The sequence below is a fragment of the Meriones unguiculatus genome, chromosome 2 (genome assembly GCF_030254825.1).
Source record: "Meriones unguiculatus strain TT.TT164.6M chromosome 2, Bangor_MerUng_6.1, whole genome shotgun sequence".
NCBI lineage: Eukaryota > Metazoa > Chordata > Mammalia > Rodentia > Muridae > Meriones > Meriones unguiculatus.
The window spans coordinates 43,557,381-43,584,038 of NC_083350.1; the positions used below are offsets into that span (position 1 = coordinate 43,557,381).

The following is a 26,658-nucleotide window of genomic DNA, read 5'->3' on the forward strand; positions in this document are numbered from 1 at the left end:
AAAATCACAGTTATGAAGTAGCAACAAAATAATTTTATGGTTGAGGGTCACCACAACATGAGGAACTATATTAAAGGGTCAAGATAACAGGAAGGTTAAGAACCACTGCTCTGAACTGTTAATAAGGTACCAGGTGGGGGAAGGGTGGAGCATAGAAGATAGTGGAAAGCAAGTGTTAATTAAAAAAACTTTTATTCACGCTTGCTGCAGCCCAGATTAACAGTCTCTGGTGGCCCAGGCTCTTGCCCAGCTTTGGTATAGGAAAGACATCCCTCCCTAAAAGAATTTGTGTGGATTTCTATGTGCCAGAAATCAGTGGCTGGCTCTTTGATCACCTCCCCCTGAGAAGGGGTGGGCAGCCTTACCAGGCCACGGAGGAAGGCAATGAAACCAGTCCTGATGAGACCTGATAGACTCAGGGGGAAGGGGAGCAGGACCTCCCCTATCAGTGGACTTTGGGAGGGGCATGGGAGGAGATGAGGGAGGGAGGGAGGGTGGGATTGGGAGGGGATGAAGGAGGGGGCTACAACTGGGATACAAAGTGAATGAACTGTAATTAATAAAAAAATAAATTAATTAAAAATATTCACTCGGAAGGAAGGAAGGAAGGAAGGAAGGAAGGAAGGAAGGAAGGAAGGAAGGAAGGAAAACATGGGCCAGTAACCATTTCTAGTGTTGCAGTTCCTTTGGGGATTTCAGCTTGAAAAAATTCAATCTGCTCATTTGGGATATTTTGAGATGACATTATCTTTAACCCCTTCAACATCTCAACTGACATTTGATGGTGTTTAGGTACTAGAAACTTGGAGAAGGGACTAGAGACAAGGGAAGAGAAGAGTGAGGTAGAATGAATTCAAAAGATGTTCAAATGTCCTGTGGGCCTATGGGATTTGCAAGGGATGGCTTGGGAGAACAGAGGTGGCCAGTATCAATCAGCAAACATCATATTGGTCAAGACTTCAGGGCAATTCCTCTAAAGAGGAATATTAGCTTTATTTGTTACCACAGACTGGTTTCTAATATCTTCCAACTTTTAAATTCTATAATTATTTGACTTTACTGTGACTTAGAAGTTGAGTCAGTCTTCACAAAAATGTTTCCCAAAAGATGATGACAGAAAGAACAAGTCTTCAATGTCAAGGACCAAACTGACATCTGCCAGATAAATGTTTATGGTGGACATAGTATTGTTTCTGTTTTTCCTCTAAAAATTACTCTTCTTCCTTTTCAAAACAATTTTCCCATTTTTGTGTGCCCTGTTGGTTAGTGGGCTCAGCCACTGACTCTTTCCAAATCCAGCTGTGCACAGACCATGAGCAAGTCATTCCTGCAGGAGAGGCCTGAGCAAAAGAGAACGAACCTGTCAGGAAGGCTAGGCGGTATTAAAAGAAAAAAAAGAATGAAAGAATACAAGTTCCATCACTCTTTCAAATGGTAAAGCTTTTGTCTAAAAAGCCCAGATGAAACAGATTTTTTTTTTTTTTGTTTAGGTGGAGACAGGGTCACTATGTAGCATGTAGACCAGGCTGGGCTTGAACTCACACAGATTCACCAGCCTGTACTTCCCCAGTGTTGAGATTAAAAGCATGAGGCCACACGCCCGGCCACGTGGCTTTGTACACTACCACTTTTCTGAAAGCAATAAGAAAGTTTAAAGTCTGCACACTGTAGCAAATGAATTTAAGAAGCTTTTTTTTTTTTTTTTTTTAGTAACTACTCTCTCTAGTCTTCCTGACAGGCTTTCTTCTGCTCGTTAACCCCACCCCTGCAGGAATGACTTGCTGATGGTCTGCCGACAGCTGAACATGGAAGAGTCTGTGGCTGAGATCATGAACCAACTGGGCACAGATGAAAATGGAAAGATCTCCTTTCAGGACTTCACAAGGTGCCACACGCAGCTTGTCGGAGAAATCAGGAAGGAGGAGGTGGACCTTTCCATGAAGTCAGAGAAGCCCAGTAAAAAGAACCTGAGGGATAGAATTGCCTCCTGGCCCACGAGCAGTGACAACAGCCTGGGTAGGTTTGGCCAAGCGTCTGTGTGGTCATACCTCGTTGTCCCTGCTACACTATGTCTAAGTGGCCACCCCTGTCCCCTGTTTGGCTCACATGGAACTTCCCTCCTGGCCACAGCTTCTCCCCAGTGGCTTCTTGCTTCCAGCTTTCTTTTTCCAGTTCAATTCTCACATTTTCTAACTTTAATAATGCTTTTAAAGAGCTCTGGAGAGCCAAATGTGGTGCCAAAGGTCTGTAATTCCTGCACTTGAGGGACAGAGGCAGGGAGATCATGAGTCTGAGTCCAGTCTGCATAATACAGTAAGACCTTCTCTGACAGGAGAGAGAGAATGAATGAATGAATGAATGAATGAATGAATACAGAAAGTGCAAAAGCTTGGGAAGGGCTGACTGCATCAGTAGTCCTAGGAGCTGTTGAGTGCTTACTGTAGAGGTTGCTAAAATCCATTTATTTTTTTTTTCTATAGATAGTTCTTCCTTTCATGAATCATAATTTCTTCTGGTACAAGACAAGAAGCTAAAAAGAAATTTCTTAATGATTTTGATAATTACTGAACCTAGGTGATAAAAATGCAGGTTCTTACACGTATTTTAGAGTACTCAATTATATGTACATTTTAAATTTTATTTAATTTTATTTTATGTGCATTGAGTAAAGGTGTCAGAAGCCCTGGAACTGGAGTTACAGACAGTTGTGAGCTGCCATGTGGGTGCTGGGAATTGAACTTGGGTCCTTTGGTAGGGCATCCAGTGGTCTTGACCAATGAGCCATCTTTCCAGCCCTGCCCATGTATATTTTTACACAACCAAAAAGCAAAGAGACATCTTAAAGAGTTGGTGGATCAAAGGGACAGAGAAAAACACCTAAACTTTTTATTTTGTTTGTTTTAGACCAGGATGGCCTTGAACTCACAGAGATTTGCCTGAATGCGTCAGTTAAAAATGTGCACCACCAAACCTGGCCCTTCAGTCCTCTTTTTTTTTTTTAAACCTAGAAATTGTCTCCTAGATCTTTTCTCAGTTTCCTGCTTTGACATGTGTAACAAGTCACAGGAGAGTGCCAGCTCCTGCTGCTTTCCCACGGTTTGTGTCAGTTGACATGGACATTGTGAACTGCCCCACCGCACAGAGGGCTGGGGAGATGCGTCCAGATCAATGCTCCTGACAGTGTGTCCCGATAGGTTTGGTTTTTCAACTTGACCCAAGCTAGTTATCCGGGAGGAGAAACCTCAGTTGATGAAATGCCTCCACCAGAGTGCCTATAGGCAACTGTGTGGGGAGTTTTCCTGATTGATGATTGATGTGGGAGAGTCTAGCTCACTGTGGGCAGTGCCACCCTTGGGCAGCTGGTCCTGCACTGCACTGTATAAGAAAGCAAACTGAGCAAGCCATAGAGAAGCAAGCCAATAAGCTGTGTCCTCTATGGCTTCCACCTCAGTTCCTGCCTCCAGGCTCCTGTCTTGAGTCCCTGCTGTGACTTTCTTTCATGGTGGATTATATATGAGCTGTAAGATAAAATAAGCCCTTTCCTCTCCAAATTGCTTTTGGTCATGGTCTTTATCTCAGCAATAGGAAACAAACTCAGGCACAGTGGAATCACTGGAGCATTATTATTAAGTCACTGAAACAATAAAAATGCCATATTCCTACCAGGCTTTCCTACCATAGTGAATGGCACTATAGTGCCAAAGGCGATTGCTGTAATGTATCTGCTCTCAGCAAAATTTGTAGAAATATCTTATTTTGAAATATTCTTCTTAACATCAAAGTTATATATATATATATATTCATTATAGAAAATGAGGTGGGAAAAGGTAAACAAAGAAAACAAAATTCGTCTTAATCTCAGCATATAGGAATAATAAACACTGATACATTTAATATGCTGGCTTCTGAAGTCTTGGTTTCTGTCTCTCCCTTTGTCTTTCCATCTCTCATTGTTTCTTACACTATGTCACTCTGCATGTGGCTCATTTGTTCTGCTTATTTCCTTCCTTCCTTCCTTTCTCTGTCCCTTCCTTCCTCTCATTTATTTGGTACTGAGCACTGAACCTAGAAATTTGTTGTGGTCTCTTAAAGTTTTTCTTTTCACTTTCTTTGTACATTTATGTAGTATTTTAAGACACAATTTACAATTATTGCCTGACATAAAATGACACTAAATAAATATTAAATGAAAGAATGAAATTAATTCATTCTGCTTTGCTTACTGTCCTTTTTTTCTTCTTCTCGGAACATAGATTTCTTGTACAAATACATAAACACACTCTGCACAGGGGGAGTAGTTAAGTCATGAAACATACAAATACCTGAATACTGTAGAGTCAGTAAAACAGTGGAGAAATGTGTTTTCTATCTGAATATGGACTGTTAAAAGGTCTTTTGTTCAATTTGGTTCTGTTTTCTAAGACAGGGTCTCACTGTATAGCCCTGTCTGGCTTAGAACTCACTGTGTAGATCTGTCTAGCCTTAAACATGTAACAGTCTTCCTGATTCTGCCTGCCCAGTGCTGGGGTTAAGGGCGTGTGCTGCTACAGCTAACATTTATTCTAATATGTCTTAGTAGTAGCTTATGTGAATTGTGAAAGGGAAATTTGTAAAGAATTGATGAATATATCACATTGGTTTTATCATCTCACTTGATTGGCTCAACCAGAGAAAAGGCTGAAAAATAATTTTCTTTCAGCCTTTGATATAAGTTCATATTCTTGAAAGAGGTACCAAAAAGAGATGAGTTGTAACACATGAGAAAGAACCAGAAGCCGTGAAGCCGCCTACCAGTTTATTCTGGTCACGGATGCTTCAGAGTCTGAGTGTGAATCTTTTTGTCATGGCAACATAACACTCTAGAAATCACTTAAACTCTCTGTGCCTCTACTCTCTCAAGTGTGAAATGGGGCGATTACTATTTGCAGGGACAGGAGTTAAACGCAGGTGCCAGCACATGAAGCAGGGGCTAGCTTATCCTGGGAACTGAGTACAAGCAGCTTAAGTCATCGGGTATTATTTTTGGTGAAATACTGAGACAAGCTCGCTTTATAAAGGAAAAAAATTGGTTGTTTGGATCGCAGTTATGAAGAACAAGTGCCTGCATCTGACAGTGTTCTTCCCTAGATGCTTTCATTTGGCCTCATGGTTCTAAACATGTACCATTTAGTGCCAGAGATGTGTGCAGATATTTCCATGGGGTCCAGAATAAAGAGAAGTCACATGTATTCCTTCATCACTCACAAAAATCCTAACCTTAATACCATGAGATACAATGACTTGATTCTCTTCTATTCACCCTTTCTCTAAAGCCATCCCTCTCAAAGGTGTCACGATGTGGGAAATAGCCGAAAGTAGGAAATGTCACTTTTGCTCAAGCTTGAAGGTTGCATTATCTATTCTTCTTCTCTCCCTCTTTTTAGATTTTATCTTTATCATGTTATGTGTTTGAGTGTTTTACCTGCATGTACGTCTGCGCACCACACGTGTGCCTGGTGCCCAAGAAGGCAGTGAGCCTTCATGTGGGTGATGGGAATTGAACCTGGGTCCTTTGTAAGAACAAGTGCTCTTGACCACTGAGCCAACTTTCCAGATACCCACTGCCAAAGTAGATCAGAACCTTTGCTCTCCTGAACCATGCTATCTAAGTAACCACCATAGCTGTAGGTGCCTATAAAGGTAACCTAAAGTGCCTCCCTACTTCTTTGCGACTCCCAATATTTTGTTCCTTGCTCTGAAGCCACAGTTGCCTTTTAACTTTTAAAAATATATTTAGATCATGTGTTCTGTATGCTCCTTATCTCCACAACGCAAGTCCTTGCCACAATATGGTCCATGCTTGCTACTCTGAGTTTATCTTCGTGACTACCTTGACTTACATTGTGTGTTCCACTCTGGCTTTCCTCTTATTCTTCCAATTCAGCAAATTCAGCTGGCCTCCTCTGACCTAAAACCATGTTTCTCTGTGACCTTCTCATCGCATGATTGGCATCTTCCTGTTATTCAGGCTTCAGCTTACTGTTGGGCCATCAAGACAGCCTTTCTCAAGCTAAAGCTGCCTCCTCTTCATTCATGCTTTCAGTTTTCATGCCCACAAACTGCACATCACATGACCTTACCTGACATTACAGTATGAGTTTACTTGAACACATAGTTCCCTATTTCCCCAAATACAATAAAGCTTCTATTAGGGCATGATTGAACTTGACTGTCTCTTGCGCTCCAACACTCCAGCACTCTGACAGTTACTATTGGCTGTCAATTTAATAGGATCTAGAGTTCTTTAGGAGACAAACCTCTGGACATGTCTATGGAGACTTTCCACGGGCAGGATGTGGTTAGCAGCCATCCGTGGCTCAGAGCGCCAGGTTGAATCAAAGAGAAAAAGCTGAGAACCACAGCAACCATCTCTCTCTCGGCTGTCTCTAGACAGCATGATCAGCTGCCTCCAGTCCCGGCCACACCTTCCTGACATGATGGGCTGCAGCCTCAAATGGTGTGCCAAAGGCAACCCTGCCTTCCTTGATTTTGTTCAGGTTTTTGGGGTTTGTTTTGTTTTGTTTTGTCACAGCAATAAGAAAGGTGAGTAATACAGGTACTTAGAAGAGTCACTGGCTTGCAGGGAATGCTTGATGCAGAAATGTTTAATGAAGGAACAAGTGGGGTGCTGCACTGTGAGCATGCTCCTTTAGGGACAAGCAGAAATGCAGTGTACAGTTTTAGACACCGAGGAATACACAGTTCAATGGCAGAGAAAAGGAAGAGCATGGGAAATTAAGTTATAGAGCTGCAGTTTGAACCCAGGATCCTACACAGCCTGGGGAAGTCCCCTACCACTAAGCTACATCCATCCTAACGATGGTGCCCAGATTACAAAATGTGAGACACGCATGCCTGAAATACCAGCGCTCTGGGAGGCAGAGGCAGGTGGATCTCTGTGAGTTCAAGGCCAGCCTGCTCTCCAAAGTAAGTCCAAGACAGCCACGGCTACACAGAGAAACCGTGTCTCAGAAAACAAAAACGTGAGACCCTGAACTTATACAGTCTGTAAGCAGAGCTGAAAAATACTGTGAACATGAGTTTTAAGAAAACATAGGGATTTTACCTGTGGCTATAAAGATGGAGAAAAAACAATGTTGGGCTGTCATGAGAAAAGCCTAAGAAAAACTTCAGCTTTCTGATTAACTGTCAGAGAAACTTTATTGTTGGCTCTGACATTTCACAGCACATCCTCGGCAGGGAGTTGAGTTGGCAGAAAAAGAACTGTCAAAACATTACATGCTCAACTTGGAAGAGGAATTTCAATAGATTCATTTATCCCGAGTGTTTTCTGTGGAATGGTGATTTCAAGGGATGATCATAAATATTATGAGAAGAAAGAATTCCTTTGTCAAAGAATTTGAAAAGTTTGGGTTTAAAGCAGATTAATAGTTTTCTTTACTGCAAGATATTTCAGAGCCTTTAATGTGCTAATGCTTCTCAGGACTCTCCAGGAGAGAAATATAATACATCACAACCCCCTTGAGTAATTGACCATAGATTTTTACTCACAGAGCATTCTGTGCTCAAATATGCTTTGGGGGAAAAAAAATTAAGATAACAAAACAACTGGGAATTAATACATTTTCATATCCATTAAATATCATCTTAAAAATAGTATTTTCAAATCTTTATGAACAACAGACATCAGCTGCATATTTTGATATTTACAGCAAGGACAATAACAAATGGTTAAACTTATTTTGCTATGTGCACCAGATTATTTTTAGGCAATTAACATATATTATGAACCTAAAAGATACCAGGTCAGCACTGAGTTTCTACGGAAATTGGGATGGATGCCTAATTATTCTGATTTTTTTTTTTTTTTTGGCTTTCTTAATTCGAAAGTTAGAGCATCAATATGTATATTGCAGTGTAGTTGGGGCAATTTAGTAAGCTACCGCTTTTACAGCAAGTTCCTATGCATTGCTTATTCACAGAAGGCTTTTAATAAGTGAGAATTCCTATAACGATTATCACTGTACTCCCAAGTTAATGATAGGCTCCCTCTTTCTTAAAGGAAGAAACGGGCTCTAAGCCACAAAGAAAAGGTATGAAGATCACTGAGAAGTTGTTTGTTGAATAAGATGATTCTTTGGGTCCCTACCAACTTCACCGTTTAGACATGAGTCTCTCCAAATGTGCCAGTGCCTTCTCACCATTTTGTGTCTTATAGCATTAGTGAAGGGTGTGTTTTCTAGGCCATTTTCTAGGTGTGTTATCTTCCCATTATGGAATATTTGGTTTTGCACAGCATCCCCACCTTGGCATTGTAGTTTCCCTAAGCCATAAGGTTCCTTCATGGACACTAAGCTAAGAGATATCAGGCATCTCCAGGTCCTTTGCAGTAGGCTGTCTTATGACAAATGTTTTGATGCATTTTTAAAATGTGAGCTTCCGTTTTAAACCTGGAACCTTCATTGTGTCAGTATTAATAAACTCTGCCTGCTCCAGTTTTACAGTCCTTCCACCATTTTCTCACACCTTAAAAAATCTATCTTCACACATATTCCCCGGACTTCTGCTTGAGTGAATTGGCAAATTTATTAAGCTTTGTAGTGGTGTAGCACACCTCCTGGTGGACTAAACTCTCTGTCCTCCGCTCTAGGAACCTGCTTAGCCTTAAGTCTGGTTATAGGTGTAGAGGAGTTAGTCATAGGCCCCACCTGGCATCTCCTTCAGAGAAAGTCACTGCCAGTTTGACAGTGAAGGATTGATTCCCCCAGGCAAAGGTGGAGAGGGCAGGACTGCAGGGGGTGTGAGTGGGGAGTGGGGATGCATCCTCTGCTAAGGATGGAGATTAGTTCTCAGGTGAGATAGACCTTCAGAATATGAAGGTTCTAAGTCCTCAGCTTCAGGGTCCTTTCACACATCTCCATCTTAAGTTACAGGATCCCCTTTCTTTACCAACTGGTGCTCTTATTTTAACAGCTAATACTCTTTGTGGCTTACACTTGAATTTTTGCTGTGGGCTAATGAACCTTATCAACTTGAGTTTGGTTTTTCTGCAACCTGAGTTCTATGGATGCTGGAGAGAAGATTCTTTTCCAGGGTCCATTTAGAAAATTTTAGACTTTATGCAACTCTGGAGCTGGGTAGTATTTCCACTGAGTTCCTACTTCTCTTTTGCCATTTTATCCAGAGGTTCTCGAAACAACCAGCTAACTTGTCATTTCCTTATTTTACACAAATTGTCGAAAGTTTTATAGACAGTCACTAAATACCTTGTTCCCCACAATAAGCTCTTCGAATAGTTCTAACCACTGGCTTTCAGTGGTCTCTATGCTACCAGAGGAGCCTCCAATAACTGTAGGTGTCATGGAATTTCCTGTTCCAGATTTAGGGTGGATCTTCCTGCCTAGAAGGATCCAATAAAGAAAATTTATAATAGGCGTGCCCAGCTCTTTAGTTTTAGTTGATTCCAGATGTAGTCAAGTTGAAAGCCTAAATTACCCACCATCCACCCCCTCACACAAATATCTCTGTAGTCTTTCTTAGTTAGTACAGTTTTCTAGATGAATTTTACTTTTTACCATTCATTCTAGATTTTTTCTTTGTGCATGAGTTATTTCTAATTCTTAAAACAGTTTAAGGCATGGAGGTTTTTTTTTTTTTTCATTCTAATTTGATTGGCCTAGAATGTAAAATTCTGGCTACAAATCAATGTCAAAGTGATTTACATCCCCTCTGAGCACCAAGTGAGCAATTAACAATTAGCAGAGATGTCTGGGCAACTGGACCCCTCATGGCTTATCCAGAGTCTCTTATGCCATTGATCTTTCACACTGGTGATTCAGCCTGTTTCCTCAGAACTGGCTTTCTTCTAGGGCTCCTTATTATGGCCCTCTAGCAAGCCCAAGTTTATACTCATTCTGGGGCAACATGAAAAAAGTGACTTTTCATTTTCTAAAGTATTATCATAATAGTACTGACAATTGGTTTATCACTAGTCTTTTTTAGGCCTAACTGTGTATTTGAAAATTTTATTCTAGCCAGAAGAATACAGCAAAGTGATTGGCCAGGCTTTAGAGCGCATGGTTAATCTGTTAACATTGGGTGGGTGATATGTTAGCATATGGACTGAGAGTTGAAGCAAAGGTACAGGAAGTCAAGGTCCTGCAACTACTTTGAAGGAGAATGGATGTTGAGTACGCAGAAATAACAGATGTCCACCATACGCTCTGGTAATGCAAAATTGTAAATACAAGGCCTCCTTTCTCCTCTTTGTATATGTTCTCCCACAATCTTCAAAAGACTATAATAATGATGAATAGCACTGATGTATATACATATGTAATTTGGAACTGGAAGATATTTTGCATGTCATGTACCAAATTATTAAGTTTTCTAATGAGCAAATGGACATCTTTTGGGTTTTGTGCTTTTGTTCTATTCTGTGCTCGCACTGCAATCTTGACTCGTGTTGTGTTCAGTTATTCAATTTCTATTTTTATCTTATCTAGTAGATTATGAATTCTGGGCAAATAGCAAAGAGCTTTGCATATGACAAGTGATCTGTGAATAACTGATCAAAAACTGAGAATATCTGAAATGAGAGTTTTTGGAATTTTGGTTTCTTTAACAATTGCAGGAATATTATAAGAATATACTTCATTTTAATTACAGGTGTGGGGATATGGGCCTGTTTCAAAGCAGCTGTCTATGATTTTCCTCATGCTCTAGGAGGGGCATGGTTTTACCAGCTGCAGATAGTTTCTACAGTTGTGTGATGTTTGGAATTCTGAATTTTTCATAGGGTACATAAACGCTAGAGCCCCAATAGGTGGGGTCAGTGGTTTTCGGTTGTTCAGGGGTGTTGGTTGTGGTTTGTTAGTAGTTTCCCTCAAAGAAGAAACAACAAGAAGAAATTAGATATCCTTACTGATGGCAAAGATCAAACTTGCACCAAGGAACTGATGCTTCTAACTAGCAGGAAGTAGTCTAATGATAGTGTTCCCCCTTTCAGATCCCTGACTTTATTCAGGTATCTATTTCCTTTCCTCATTATTCTTTTTTCTCTCTTATCCAATGTTAGGGAGTTGAAGGGTGAAAGAAAAGGGGTTCAAAAGAGTGGAAGAAACAAGAACCCATGAACTAGTAAATACTGGTTACAAATATCAGTAAACAAGAAACATGTATAAAGAAACACATTTAATTGGGGCTTGCTTACAGTTTCAGAGGTTTAGTCTATTATTGTCATGTTGGGAAGCATGGTGGCATGTAGGTAGACGAGGTGCTGGAGAAGGAACTAAGAGTTTTATATCTGGATCCTCAACTGACAGGAAGAGAGAAAGCCCCCAGGTGTTGATAGCCAAACACCCAGTCTGAAGAGATGGCAACTATGCTGAGGAATGTCCCTCATTGGAATGCATCCTCATTACGGAGTGTTGCTATTTGACCAGGATTAGGAGGTGTGGCCTTCTTGGAGGAAGCATGTCACTGTCCTTTAGCTTTGGGGTTTCAAATGCTCAAGCCAGGCCCAGTGGGTTTTCTCCTTCCTGTTGGTTGAGGATCCAGTCGTAAAACTCTTAGTTCCTTCTCCAGTCCTCATCTACCTTCATGCCACCATGCTTCCCGACATGACAATAACAGACTAAACCTCTGAAACTGTAAGCAAGCCCCAATTAAATGTGTTTCTTTATAAGAGTTGCCATGGTCATGGGGTCTCATCACAGTAATAGAAAACTGGCACAGATTTCTTTGTGGGTTTTGGTTTGTTTGTTTGTGTTTTTGTTTTGAGACAGGATATTGTAGCACAGACTGGCCACAAATTCATGAAATTACTACCTCTGTCTTGATATCATTGTCATGTGCCATCTTACCTAGCTAGGCCTCTTTCTTTGAGGTACAGCTATTCTTTCCAAATAAAAGCATCTAATATTTAAATCTGTACAACTTCTATAAACAAAATAAGTCTGAATAATAATTTGTAGCTTAATATAAATTTCTTTTCAAATCTATTCTTACTCTGAGGCTGTCATCTCAGGCTAGATAAAGTCAAACATAACAACACTAGTTTCACTTCAGCTAGTATCTAGTAAGTACCTTCATGGTGAAATTTCTCTTTGGTTGACAAAAGCAATCTTGCACTGGCAAGTGGTTAATTGAAAAGCACACCCACATTTTATATTATCAATTATCCAAAAAGTTAATCCTTTTCCTCTGTCATTGAACCTAGGCTAGCCCTGTCATTTACTTTTGCCAATAAAATGTCACAAGTTATAGGAAATTGTACAAATGTTAAAGCTGATGATTCAGAACCCTAGTAGCTTTTTCTTTCATTTCTTGAGATATTCTTGCCCCCGGGAAGGTAAGTCTAAAACTAGGCTAACAAGTGACAGAAGACTATACAGAAAAAAAGGATATGCTGGCTAGTTTTATGTCAACTTGACAGAAGCTAGAGTCATCAGAGGAGGGAGAAAAATGTCAATTGAGAAAAGTCCTTCCCTAAGATCGGGCTGTAGGTAATCCTGTAGGACATTTTCTTAATTAGTAGTTGATGTGGAAGGGCCCAGAACACTGTGAATGTTGCCGCCCTTCGGCTGCTCGTCCTTAGTGCTATAAGAAAGTAGAATGAGAAAACCACAAGAAGCAAGTCGGTAAGCAGCACTCCTCCATGGCTGCATCAGCTCCTGCCTCTAGATTCCCACCTGGTTTGAGTTCCTGGCATGGCTTCTCTCACTAGACTGGGACTCAGGACACGTAAGCCAAAATTAACCAACCAACCAACCAAACAAACAAACAAAAACAAAAAATCCTTTTGCCTTCGAATTTCTTTTGGCCACAGTGTTTCATCATGGCAGTAAGAACCCTAAGACAGAGGCTTAGCTAACTGGCAGAACAAAAGTGTACCAGCACCAGCACCACCTGTGACTGCAGAATTTACAGCCTCTCTAGCACCTGTGAAACCATTACATGATATAAGTCATTACATTATTGATTTCATATGGGGATTGCCAAAGCAGCACCCACACAAGCCTAGTCTAAACTCTTGTCCTGGGTGTTATGACAAATGATTAATTGTTCTTTTAGGTCACTGAGTTTCATAGTGGCTTGTTACAGAGCAGTAAATGTGATATGCATGAGAATTATCCTTTAGAAGTTTGTGAAATTAGTAAGGATCAAGACAAAAAGATATGACTATAGTTAATAGAGCATTAAAAAATCATCAAGTGGAAAATGGGTGATGCCAAGAAAATGTGATAAAGGAGAAAAGAAAGAACCGTTGTCAAAAGCAATGAAGACTATGGGAAGACGTAAATCCAAGGTGTATATTCAGGAAGTAACTGCAAAGAAGCATAAGGCTGTAGAGATGAAGGGAACAAGAGGGAGCAAAGACTCAGAAGACTCAGCAAGGCCTCAGAAAATGTAACCAATCATCAAATTAAGTTTCCTGCGCCTCATGATAAAGCCTGTGGCCATCAAGGGGCTCTCGTCAGTGGTTAAGGATGAAGAATTCTCAAAGCCCGAAGATGAAAATGTTCATTTTCTCAAGCAGTGAGCTAACTGATGATTTGGTGGGAAATCACATACATTGCTTTCAAAATGTATTAAAGCAAATGCTACCTTATCGGGAGAATTGAAAATTCAAGTGAATTTTTAAGATAAGGCATAAGACTTCAAAAGAAATATCTAGCTTGGAGGTGATTGCATTTATCTCCTAGACTTCTTGACTCTGCCTTTGGTGGGCTTTAGTGGAAAAGATTAGTATGCACTGCCTTGAGTCATGAGCCTCAAAGCTTATGTCTCTCTACTCTTCTATTAGTGATTTTGACATTAGAGCTCACCACTGCTTTGGTTTCAGGCAATGACGTATAAAACCCATCTGAATTAGGAGGAAAAAGAATTTAAGGCTGCCCAAACACTGCTAAGATGCCAGCAAAGGCATTTTTTTTATGAGCTGTACTTTCAAGTCATGTGAGTGATATGAGTGTATGTGTGTGTGCGCTCTCCCCAGCTCAACATATACATACAGGGGTGCAATTCTGAAGTACAAATGCGCTAATAGAGAAGAATCCAGATTATCCAGAGGTACTTTATGTGAGTGACAACCCTTGCTTTTAATTATGAGCACAGTTAAGGGTTTGAAAACTATCCTTGAGAAAGTGTAAGGCTTTTGCAACCTGCAAGATCAGCAGCATCCATTAAAACAGAATATTTTTATTTTCATAACTGAGAGAAAGTATGGAGCACTAGACTAGGAGATTCATTTAGATTTAGTTTTCGTCCTGATATGAAGAGAGACCCAGAGATCTTGTGAAATGAAATGGGAACTCTATGCCTCACCTCCTGGCCCACTAACCTGTCTTCATTGATTATTTGAGGTGTTGTGGCTCTGCAGGTTCTTGAACCCTCATACTATAATATAAGTGCAAGCCATCTACTTACTGTAATGCCAGTAGGTTATTATGACCTCATCTAAATAAGAATAATCAAGAGCCTGATGTATCAGAGTTAATGAAGATTTTGTTTTCAGTATATTCAAAGTCCAGTTATTTCCTTTAAAATAGTTTTTCCAACTGTGAGCTTAAGATTCTCTATTTATGATGTCCAATTTTATTGGTGATATTCAGGATATCTCTCTATTTTGTGTTCACGACAGAAGAAGGAAAATTACAAAGCGATACATAAGAAGGAAAACTGTATCTCTCTTTTTAAACTTCTGTGTTGGTACCATGAGATCACTGGAATCTCAAATACTCCTTAAGATGTTGGATATTTTACATTTGTCTTCTAGATTACTTTCCTGTGTGGTTTAATGTTATCTGTAGCAGTCCAAATTCTTTTAAAATGATGTCTCAAGTACAAACTGGTACCACATTTCATCTCATTCTGCATTTTCCAGCCCATTTCTCGTTGCTTTGTCCCTGCTTGCCTCTTCATTCTATTATTTTAGCTGTTTCCTAGTGGCATTTGTTTTAGCCAGCAGAAGTGAAAAAGTTCATGAGAATCCAGGTGTGTTTATCTCAGGTGTGAATCTGGCAAGAAGGACGCCAGCAATTAGCTGTGTTGATGAGATCTTTTGAACCACACAGAACACAACAAAAGTGTTCACCTATTTTCTCTCTCCATCATGATTTAACTGAAGCAATTCATTAAGTGTCACTGTTTTTATGGGTTGTTGAAGCCATTCCAATTTCAGTGGCAGTGATACAACTTGGCACGATTTTAGATGCTTTTCATGGAAGAAAGCTGATTACTGGCTGAGATAAAAGCTGGGTCTGCTCACAGAAACTGTTTGGTTTGGCTGGACTGTTCCATTGTCCATTGTTCATTCTGGAGAATCTGCCAATCACCTACACTCACTAAGCCCTGGGAAGGCTTTATTTTGCTTCTTTATCTCCTGTAGGAGCACTACAGAGGCTTTGGATCACAGATGAAAGAGCATTAGTAAAGAACTGTTTCAGTCAGTTAAAGTTACATGGCTGTTTTGCAAGCATTCTGTATGGCTTCCAGATGATCTGTTCTAGTTTGATTTATACAAGATAAACATTTTTGGTTATAGCTAAGCGTCATTGAATCTGGTACCTTGAATATTAAGGGCTCATCTCAGAGATGCAATCTGTTAGTTCTAGAACATTTCTTAGGCAAAAATTAGCATTATAGGTTTCTTTCTTGGTATTTATAGGGCTATCTTAAATTAATATGACTTCAGACTTTGATAAACATTTGCCCTTGATTGCAAGTTTACATCTCAGAGACTGTGTTAAAGATCTTTGTGTTTCTCTCTATATGTAGTATAATTTAGAGGACTGAAGATGATTTCTTAGGAGGCAGAGACAGGACAAAAGGAAGAATGGGGCTTGGGTTCCTAATACAGATGCCTTTCTCCCAGCACACTGTTGTATTCTTTGTCCCCATGTCTTCTGCTTTATGAACAAAACCCGAGAACTTAGAACTTTAAAATTACTTGGTTATTTTTTGTGGGTTAGGAATTTCTATGTAGAGATTTGTTTGTAGAAAGGTAACCCAAAGACTCCTAAAGAGTCAATACAGCCCTAAGTTTCACCTATTTTGTTGATTTAATAACAAAATAAGAGACATTCAAAATATTTGTAATTTTCTAGCACATTCCACTTTTTAAAGTTGTTTTTATTTTGTTTACATTTTACTTTGTCATGGTCTGGGATGATATAAAAATACCACAGATTTGGTAGCTTATGAACCATTGAAATTTATTTCTTACTCTTCTGGAAGCTAGGGAAGTCCAAAGTCAAAGATGTCTGCTTCTGTATCCTACGGCAGAGAGAGCTAATTATCCATGCCTGGTGCTGTTCTCGTCATAATAGCTAAGAAATAGTCAGCCCTGATGGTTTTCAGCTAATATATGGATGAAGAAAATGTGATATAGTTCAGCACTTAAGGAAAACAGAATTTTAGAAAGGTGGAGGGTATTCTTAAATATTATTTTGAGTGAGATGGCCAGACCCAGGAAGACACACACTTAAATATTTTCTTTTATATGTAAATCCACACTTTAAACTGTTAGATTTCTGTGTTTGAGCTGTACTGAGTATTTGTAGAGGCCAGGAAACCAGAAAGGATCATGGTGGGTTGAATGAGGAAGAAGAGGCCTTAGGAAGGAAATTGTAAACCACATTTGATATGAATCTAAGGAGGGGAGAATACTAACAGAAGCTTTAAACAGTGGCAGGGGAAAGGTAAGAGTAGTAGGGAGTTAACCAAAACCAAGGGTTTGCAGAAAAGCTTTGTAGAAACATACGGTTGGATAAGGTCGATAATTTCCTGTGGGTTTTTTTGTTTTGTTTTGTTTTGTTGTTTGTTTTTGTTTTTTCAAGACAGAGTTCCTCCTGACAGCCCTGGCTGTCCTGGAATTCACTCTGTAGCCTAGGCTGCCCTTGAACTCACAGAGATCTGCCTGCCTCTGCCTCTCCAGTAGAGAACTAGGATTAAATGTGTGTGCTACCACGCAGCAAAAAGAAACATACTCTTTAAGTTGGTATCTTGGCTTGGGTAACTATTGCTTCAATGAAACAGCATGACCAAAGATACTTGAGGAGAGGATTTACTTAGCTTGGACTTCCATCACTGCCCATCATTTAAGGACGTTAGAACAGTAACTCAAGCAGGGTGGGAACCTGGAAGCAGGAGCTGATGCAAAGGCCGTGAAGGATCACTGCTTGTTGGCTTGTTCCCCTTGCTCCCCATAGCTTATAGAACCCAGGACCAACAGCCCAGGAATAGCCCCATACAGGATGAACTAGGCCCTCCCTCATCAATCAGTAATTAAGAAAATGCCCTACAGGCTTGCCTACAGCCCTAATCTTGTACAGACATTTTCCCAATTGAGATTCCTTTCTTTCAGATAATTCTAGCTTTTTTTTTTTTTAAGAAATTTCAGTTTATTTACTTTACATCCCAAGGGTGCTCCCTCCTTCCTCTTCTCCTAGTCCTCCCTTTCCTCCAGAAAAAGGGGAGTCCCTCTCCCCCATATCAACTCTCCCCAGCATATCAAGTCACGTTAAGCATATCCTCTCCCCCTGAGGCCAGGCAAGGCAGCCCTGCCAGGGGGAAGTGATCCGAAATCAGGCAACAGAGTCCAGGTTAGAAATAGCACCCCCTCCCCTTCCATTCACCAGGAGCCCCATATAAAGACAAAGCTGCCTGTGGGCCACATATGTGCAGGGGCCTAGTTCTAGACCATGCGTGCTCCTTAGTTGATGTCTAGCTTATGTTGAGGTGACATAAAACTATCCAGCACAGTTGGGGACTGACTAGATTGCACAGTGGGTAAAGGCTCTTACCATCCATCCTGACAACATCAGTTCAATTTCCAGAATTCACATGGTTGAAGAGAACCATGTACTGCAAGTTGTCCCTCAGATGTCCAATGTCCATGTGTGTTCTGTGACATGTGTACATATGTATGTATGTATGTACACACGCACTAAATAAGTAGAAAGATAAATACATAAATACATAAATGAAGAAAAGAGTTTGCAGAGATACCCTGCATTTTTTGGATAATACTTCTCTCGGAAGTAGCTTGACAACCTGCATCAGTTACTTCTGTATTGTGATACAATATCATGACCAAGGCAACTTATAAACATAGAGGGAGGTCCCAAAGGCTCTCAGAACAATACAGGCTATTGTCATTGCTCTTGGTTACCCGCTAGACTATATTGTATGACCCAGCGCTTACAGACACCACACTCTGGATAAATCAAGCTGAAACTGAGTTGAAAATGTCTTCCCTGCTGCCTCATTTCCATAATGCCAAAAGGTGCTATGTATGCAGCTTGTGTAGAAAAGCTATCAATGGCCTTGCCCACCTGTGAACCCTATTAACTAAGACACGCTACCTGGTAAGATGTTCCTGTTGGTGTGATAGTGGCACAGATGTTATGAAGGTAACTTTCTGCTCCCTGGCTGAACATATGGCCCACCCCACAAGAGGGAGTTCATACCTGATAATGTAAACCCAGCCAAAAACCCATGACTAAGAGGTTCTTAGGCTATAGCTGGGGAACTTACTATTGCTCACCTAAGTTGTTATGGCACCAAACTATCTTCTAAATACTTATGTTTGTACCCATTGATAAATGCTAGTCTCAGCCTTAATCAGATAAGCTTCTCTTTGCAATGAATGGCTGGGGGGGAGGGGAGAGCATGCATGTTCAAGGTACCGAGAGTGACAGTTGACTGCTCAGCCTCAAGTAGGACATGTATGTCACCCTCTACGGTTCAGGGATCATCCCAGAGGAGGAGTAGAAAGAATATAAGAGTTGAAAAATGGAGGAAAGACTAACAGGCTGTCTTCTGAGCAAGATACAGCTAATACATTTGTGACTTCACAGTAGTGGTGGCTGTCCGTAACAGGCCTGCACAAACTGGGCCTGTCAAGTTCTTTAATTTTAGAAAGTATTTTATTCAATTTGCATCCCAACGTTAGCTCCTTCCCTTATCCTCTTCTAATCCCACCTTCCCTTCCTCTTCTCCACTCATGCCCTCCCCAAGTCCACTGAGAGGGGAGGTCCTCGTCCCCTTCCATCTGACCCTGGTCTAACAGGTCTCATCAGGTGTGGTTGCATGATCAGGCGTGGGCTGTAAAGGAGTCAGTGAAACCTTCTCTCTCTCTCTGCTAAAATAGTGTCTTCTGATGGATGCCAGAACAGAACCCACAGATGGCCCAGGTTATATAATCATGAACTGAAAAATGCTGGGAGGAGAAGAGATTCACTTTCATTAAGAAAATGTGTGGGTTTTTTTTTTTTATGTTAAGGAAGTTTTATCCTTGCAGTTTATTACTCTGGTTTATTTCCTGAAAATACTTGTATCCTCCTTTTTAAATCCCAAGTAACTGAGGATTTAAAGATGGCTAAGTGGTTAAGAGCACTCGCTGCTCTAGCAAAGGAACTGGGTTTGGCTCCCAGCTCCCATATGGTGGCTCAGAATTACCTGCAACTCCACTTCCAGGAGGTCTCTTGCCTTCTTCTGGACTCTGAAGACACCAGGCACACATGCAGTGCATGCACATAGTTGCAGGCAAAACACGCACATTAGAAAGACAAGCATAGAACATATTTATCTTTATCAGCTCTTCATTCTGTATGTTCCCTCCAAAAAAATGATCAAAGTTTATCACTTGAACTGATTCAAATGAGGAAGAGAAAGAAGAGGCCATGGCAGGGGACAGAGGAAGAATGAGAGCTCTGGAAAGGTCTGAGAAAGTGTGTGTGGGGGGTTTTAAAGACTTATGAAATCACTTTTTTTTCTGTTTTCTTTCACCTAAAAAAAATAAAATAAAATAAAAACAAGCTGTCGTAAGGGGCTGGCAGGGAACTCTGGATTATGAATAACTTCTTGCCAGTTCTAAGCCACTGTTCACTGGTATGCATCATTGTTGTCAGTGAGAATTAGAGCCATTATGCGTTTCAATCCCCTGCGTAGGTCCCACATTTTCCTCTTATTTGTCTTCAGGATTATGGAATTTTACAATGATATTTGCTGTGATATGGGTCAGCTTCCACATCCTTTACATTGGAATTCTTTCTTTAATTTTAGAAAGTATTTTATTCAATTTGCATCCCAACGTTAGCTCCTTCCCTTATCCTCTTCTAATCCCACCTTCCCTTCCTCTTCTCCACTCATGCCCTCCCCAAGTCCACTGAGAGGGGAGGTCCTCGTCCCCTTCCATCTGACCCTGGTCTAACAGGTCTCATCAGGTGTGGTTGCATTGTCCTCCTCTGTGGTCTGGTAAGGCTGTTCCCCCCTCAGAGGGAGGTATCAAAGAGCCAGTCACTGAGTTCATGTCAGATACAGCCCCTTTTCCCATTACTAGGGAACCCACTTGGACACTGAGCTGCCATGAGCTACATCAGAGCAGGGGTTCTAGGTTATCTCCATGTATGGTCCTTGGTTGGAGTATCAGTCTCAGGAAAAAAAAAAAAAAAAAAAACCTGTGCCCAGATGTTTTGGTTCTGTTGCTCTCCTTGTGAGGCTCCTGTCCTCTCCAGGTCTTACTATCTCCCACTTCTTTCATAAGATTCCCTGCACTCTGCCCAAAGTTTGACTGTGAGTCTTAGCATTTGCTTTGATACACTGCTGGGTAGAGTCTTTCAGAGACCCTCTGTGGTAGGCTCCTATCTTGTCATAGCAGCTTTATCCATAATAGCCAGAATCTGGAAACAACCCAGATTCCCTCAATGGAGCAATGGATACATAAATTGTGGTACATTTATATAATGAAATACTACTCAGCAATTAAAAACAAGGAAATCATGAAATTTGCAGGCAAATGGGAGGAATTAGAAAAGATCCTCCTGAAAGCAGAAAGACACACATAGTACATACTCATGTATTAGTGGATATTGGACATATAATATAGGATAAACATACTGAAATCTGCCCCCTCTTTTGTATGTTTGCTCTTTCAGAACTATTATTTGAGTGATGTACATGTCATCCCAGCCCTTGAACTTTATGTTCTCACCTGTGCTCTATTCCCTTATCCTTTTGCTTCTCCTTCTGGAGGACATTCTTATGTTTATTTCTATCCTTTCCACTCCACACTCCATGGCGTTATGAGAAATGGTACTTTTTAATGTTCTTTTTTTAAATGGATAACATTTTTCTCAGCATATACTAACTCAGGGCATTTTGTGTGTTCTCTCTGGGAGTCTCCATGCTCTTTCTTTCTACTTCTCTTAGAGAAATTCAGCAGCTCTAAGATCATAGGTGTGCATGCATGTCAGTTCCCCTGGAACCAGGGTTACAGATGGTTGTGAGCTGCCATGGAGGTACTGAGAATCAAACCCAGAACCTCTGAAAGAGTAACCAGTGCTCTTAACTACAGAGCCATCTCTCCAGCCCCTTACAACAGCTTGTGCTTCATGCTAGGACTGACTGCAAAGCTGCTGGACACTGTTGTTGGAAATGTCTGGAAATTTTGGTTGGATGTGCCCTGGGCCAGCCAGAGGTCCTTTGCCATGTGATGGCACAGACATAACAATAGTAGGACTTGAGCATTCCTGCTTCACACACACACACACACACACACACAGTTGAATCACACTGTGCCAGCTACCTAAGTGTACAGTGCTGTTAGCAAGCAGGCCATGGGGCCAAGAATCAGGAGGGAGAGGAGATGGTGCTGTGTGTGGTACTGTCATGAACCGAAAAGGAAGCATTGGGAGGAGCACTCTGAAAATTGTTAACGTTTTAGAAGAAATGGCCATCTTTATTAGAAAAAAAATAATATAAAACTGATTTATTAAAGATTATAAAATTTGGAAGATTCTATAACAACTAATAAAAACTGAAAGAGCAATTTAAAAGAAATCTTCTCATAGGAAACTCTAGGCCCAGACAGCTTCAATGCTGAGATCTACCTAATGCGCAACAAACAAGAAATTCAACTTTTATGTAGAATCACACACACCTTAACGTCAAAAGTTCATGGTGCTGTCTGCCTTTAATCCCAGCACTTGGAGGCAGAGGCAGATGGCTCTCTATTGAGTTGGAGATCAGCTTGGTCTACATGGTAAGATCCAGGACAACCAGAGCTCCATAGTGAGACCCTGTCTCAGGAAAAAAAGAAAAAAAAAAGGGGGGGGGGAATCAAACTCGACAAGGACTCTGTGAGAGAGGAAAATTACAAGCCAGCTCTACATGTCAACTGAGAAATAAAAATTATAAATAAATACTAGTGACTCATGAACAGTAGCATATACACAAGATACTGTGCTGGAAATGTGTAGTGGGTTAACATTTAAATTGTTATATACTTATGTGATATAATCCCTCCCATTAAGAAAGCAAATAGAAAAAATAAAACCCAACCTTTCTCCTCCTCCTTTTCTTCCTCCTCCACCTCCTCCTTTTTCTTGCTATAAAGCTGGAATCAGAATCTTTTTCTTAAATTTCTATTTACATATTTTCTTCCCATTAGGATTGGGCTGAGTTTCACCCCAGAAGTAGGGCAGGTCCTCTGGGCATGCCAGTCAGTGCTTCTGTGACATGCTTCTCTTCATAGCAAGCAAGCCTGGGTGAGCCATGCTCAGACCCTCCCAGTGACACCAAGGCTTAGCTAATACCCAGTCTACATTTCTTGTGAAAGGAGGAGAAATTGAATTAAAATATATGCATTTTTAGCAACAAGACAAATTCTTCAGAATAAATGAGAAAATGTGAAGTTGTGTGTATTGTATGTATCATCTCCCAAGTCTGCCTAAGGTACCAAGCTGCCTGTCCTGTCCCAGCAAAGCTCAATTAACACTTCTATATGCTTTAGGCTCTTCTTTTTAACACCTTTTCCCTATAGTTTCCTCTGGATTCTTGAGCCCTGACTCAAGCCTCCTGTTTATTTCCTTCACCTAGTTTAGACAAGCCAAGATAACAAGCTGCCAAGTATTATTTTAATTGTTTTATAGAAGGTTAAAGATGCTAGCCTCAGCTGCGCTTTCATAACTAAATTATTAACTGCCAAAGGGCACACGCTTTGCCTTTTATATTAAATTTTGTGCAGAAGAGAACAATAGAAGTGGTAGCTGGGGGAGAATTATTAAGTGTTTGTTCCAGCTGCTCCTTCCTAGTTGTCTCTGAAATCCCTCCCATTAGCCTCCCCCAGCCTGTGGAGAAGCACATCAGGGATTGTTGAACTTGAGTATGCACAGCAGGGCATTTAGAAATAGCCACTAATGGTGATGGTGTAATAAGCAGACTTCAGTAAGAAAAATGCACTTCCTCGCTTCTCTTTCTTGTCACCCATTAGTATGAGGGAGATGGAGGGGGGAAGAGTTGCAGCTCCTAATAATACATCTCCCACTCTATTTCCATGATTACATTGACACTCAGGACATTGGCCCTATCAAGAAGGCATGAGAAAAACATGGTCAGTGCAGACACAAATAAGTGACAGTATATCGCTAGCCTAGGGCCAAGACAACCAACTTGTCATCTGACAGGTAAAATTGCTAATGTCTCCTTAGCAAAGCAAGTGCTTTGAATTGGTTTGGTTATGTCTTTCTTTTCTGGAAGAGATTAAATAAGCAATTCTTATCTATCCCCTCACCCAGGCACAGGTATTTAGACAAATGGCCTGTATCTGTAATCTAATTTGAGGCCAGGGAGGCCCCTGTCTGTTGTGGGAACCAGGATTCTGAATTTGGTACTGGGCATTGATTGGATTTAGTAAATGAGCAGCCTCTGTGTTGATGCTGTAGTGGCCTGAGCACCTGCCTGCTGCTTCTGTTGACAGTGGTACTATTGCGACGCAGCAGACATGCTGTGACAGGGAAGCCTGACACCTGGAAGACAATTTGTTCAAGTTCTCCTGTAATTCTTCCTCTTGTGTTAGCTCCAGATTCTGAGGGGTGGCTGCTTCTGGGACTTGGAGAAGAGGATTTCCTTTCTTGTCACTGAAGGTAACAAATGAAGCAATATTCTTTGGACCATCCACATAATTGAAAGATAAACCAACCACTTCCATAGTCAGCATCACAAGGTACTGTTAGTAGAGGCATCAGGTCCCTAAGACACTGAACTGTCTTCTTTTTGCATTGGGATGAGAGAAGCGAGCCTTCACTTGAAGGATGGACAGGGACATGGAAAGTGGAAGGGTCCTGGCCACTGCATAGGTCCAGTATGTCCATTGTATGTCCAGCTTATAACCTGCCACCACCAAGTTCCTAACTGAGCTAGCCTCAGGTTCAGGTGAATGTCCTCTCCAGTAAGAGTTACCCAAGTAGAATATGGAAGCAAAGTCTATCCAACCCAGAAGCAAAGACTAATTCTTATTTACACTTATTTATCTTTCATAGGAGCGTGATGGTGACGGTGATGGTGTGTGCATGGCGGGAGCATGGGTGCATATGGGTCAGCGGACAACTTGCAGGAGTCACTTCTTTCTACCACATGGGACTCGGGGACTGAACTCAGGCTAAGTGGCAAGTGCCCTTACCTGCTGAGCCATCTCTCTAGCCTAAGGCTGGCATAATGGGATAGTCCGTAATCAGAGTAAAGTAACTTGGCACTGATATGATGGGTTGTTAAATAACTTGATTAGTTTCTTAGTTATAAGCTGCCACCACCATGTTCCACACTGAGCTAGCCTCAGGTTCAGGTGAACTTTAAGCTGTATAATAAAACCCTAATTCTATCCTTTTCTTCTCCTTCCTTCCTTCCTTCCTTCCTTCCTTCCTTCCTTCCTTCCTCTTCCTTCCTTCTTTCATTCTTTCTTTCAGACATGATATCCTAGCTGTCCTGGAACTCACTATGTAGATCAGATTGGTCTTGAACTCGAATAGATCCACCTAACTCTACTTCCTGAGTGCTGGCTGGATTAAAGTCATGGGCCACCAAGCCTGGCAAAACCCCAATGCTTTAATCAGGATTCCAAGCAAACAAAAAGCAATGTCTACAAAATTAAGGTTATAGAAAAATGCCTTCTTCTAAAAATTGGAAAAAATAATTGCTATTCATAGAATTATATCGGACAGAGTAAGATGATGTGTATAAGATGTTTTAAATAGTATGAGGATCCTTGCTCAGGGTGCTTTGTGTGTAGTCAGGATTGCTGTTACTGCCTTTAAGGTGAATTTTAGATCCTTCCAAGGCTTTGTTCTCAAGGAGGTGCTCTGGAAAGGTGGCAAAATGCCTTTGGTGAATAAGCACAGTAATTGCAGGCCTGAGAGCCCAACCTGGGTGGCATTTTGAAGATGAGATTAAAGTACTAGCCTGTAGCTGCCAAGTCCCAACAGTGCAAGGATCTCAGCACTTGGCATTCTTTCTGTTCCAGCTTTTTTTCAGAGCTGTGCTTTTCTAGTGATGCATTTTATAAACAAGTCAAACCGACACTTGTTTTCTTTGCTTTTCTTTTCCTTTTTGAGGAAATGAGGCCTCTGGAGATTGAACCTGGAGTTCAGTTGCTAAACTCATACTCTACCACTGAGTTACATATCCATCCCTGTGCCTCTCTGACTGATAAAATGTTTACACCTTCTAATAACTTTAACACTCAATATTCAGTTTTACTATTGAAAAGAATACAGAGCTCTAACATCAGAGAGCCCTGTAGAGTTGCCCTGCAGGCAAGATGGCTTCCTTTGATTTCGCATACACAGGGATTGAACTGGACTTCAATCCAGCGATACCGTCCATTGAGATTCTTGATTTGAGAGCAGCTGCTTGACAGTTGTTATAAACTGAATATTTGTTTTGTGCCCTCCTCCATTTGTACAATGAAATACTATCCCCAGGCTCCCAAGTGTACTATTAGGAGATGAAGTTTTGGGAGGTAAATAGAGTTATGTGGAGATATGAATATAGAGCCAACAAAAGGAAAAGAGCCCAAGAGAAGGCACAAGAATCAGAAATTCATTCTCACACTTAGGAGTCCCCAAAAACACTAAACTGGAACCCATAATATATATATGCAGGGGACCTAGTGTTGACTCATGCATGCTGCCTTGTTCTCTGTGAGTTCATAAGTGTTTTGATCATGTTGACTTCCCGGGGTCCTCCATCCCCTCTGGCTCTTACATTCTTTCTGCCTAGGGCATTCTGAGGTTCTAAGGCTGTGAGGTTCTGAGGGGAGGAATTTGATGGAGATATCCATTTAAGGCTGTTCCAGGGTTTCTTTGTGTAATGTCTGCCTGTGGGTCTCTGTATTTGTTCCCATCTGTTGCAGGAGGGAGGTTCTCTGATGAAGGCTGAAAAAGGCACTGATCTATAAGAATATCATTAGGAGTCATTATTATTACTTTAAAAAAATGTTTAACCAGTAGTATTTCGTTTTACCCTAGGTTCCTGAGCTAGCTAGTTTTAGGTTCTTGGTCACCCAAGCTGTGCTGGGAATGGGTTCCATCTTATGGAGTGGGCCTTAAATCTAATCAGACTTTGGTTGGCTACTTTAGAAGCTTTGTGCCACCATTGCCCTCGCATATTTTGCAGGCAGGACAACATTGTAGATCAAAGGGTTTGTGTTTGGGTTGGTGCTTGTGGTAGCCTGCAGAATACCTTCCCATACCAAAGACACCGGAACATAGGAATAAAGGTTCTGTGTATGCACCAGCTTGACCCTTCCATATTGCATGGATTTCGTGGGTGTTATCTTCAACAATGGGGCTTTACTGTCAGTTTGGGAACAATAAC

At 41.0% G+C, this 26,658-nt stretch overlaps 1 protein-coding gene across 2 annotated transcripts in view; it reads left to right on the forward strand.

Annotated features, from left to right (window-relative positions):
* Mcc (MCC regulator of WNT signaling pathway) overlaps positions 1-26,658 on the forward strand; it is a 350,991-nt gene that overhangs the window by 49,523 nt on the left and 274,810 nt on the right. For both annotated transcript variants that reach the window (XM_060377311.1, XM_060377312.1), the window contains exon 2: positions 1,772-2,016. In XM_060377311.1, the coding sequence (XP_060233294.1) occupies positions 1,772-2,016 (245 nt within the window). The remainder of the gene's footprint in view (positions 1-1,771; positions 2,017-26,658) is intronic.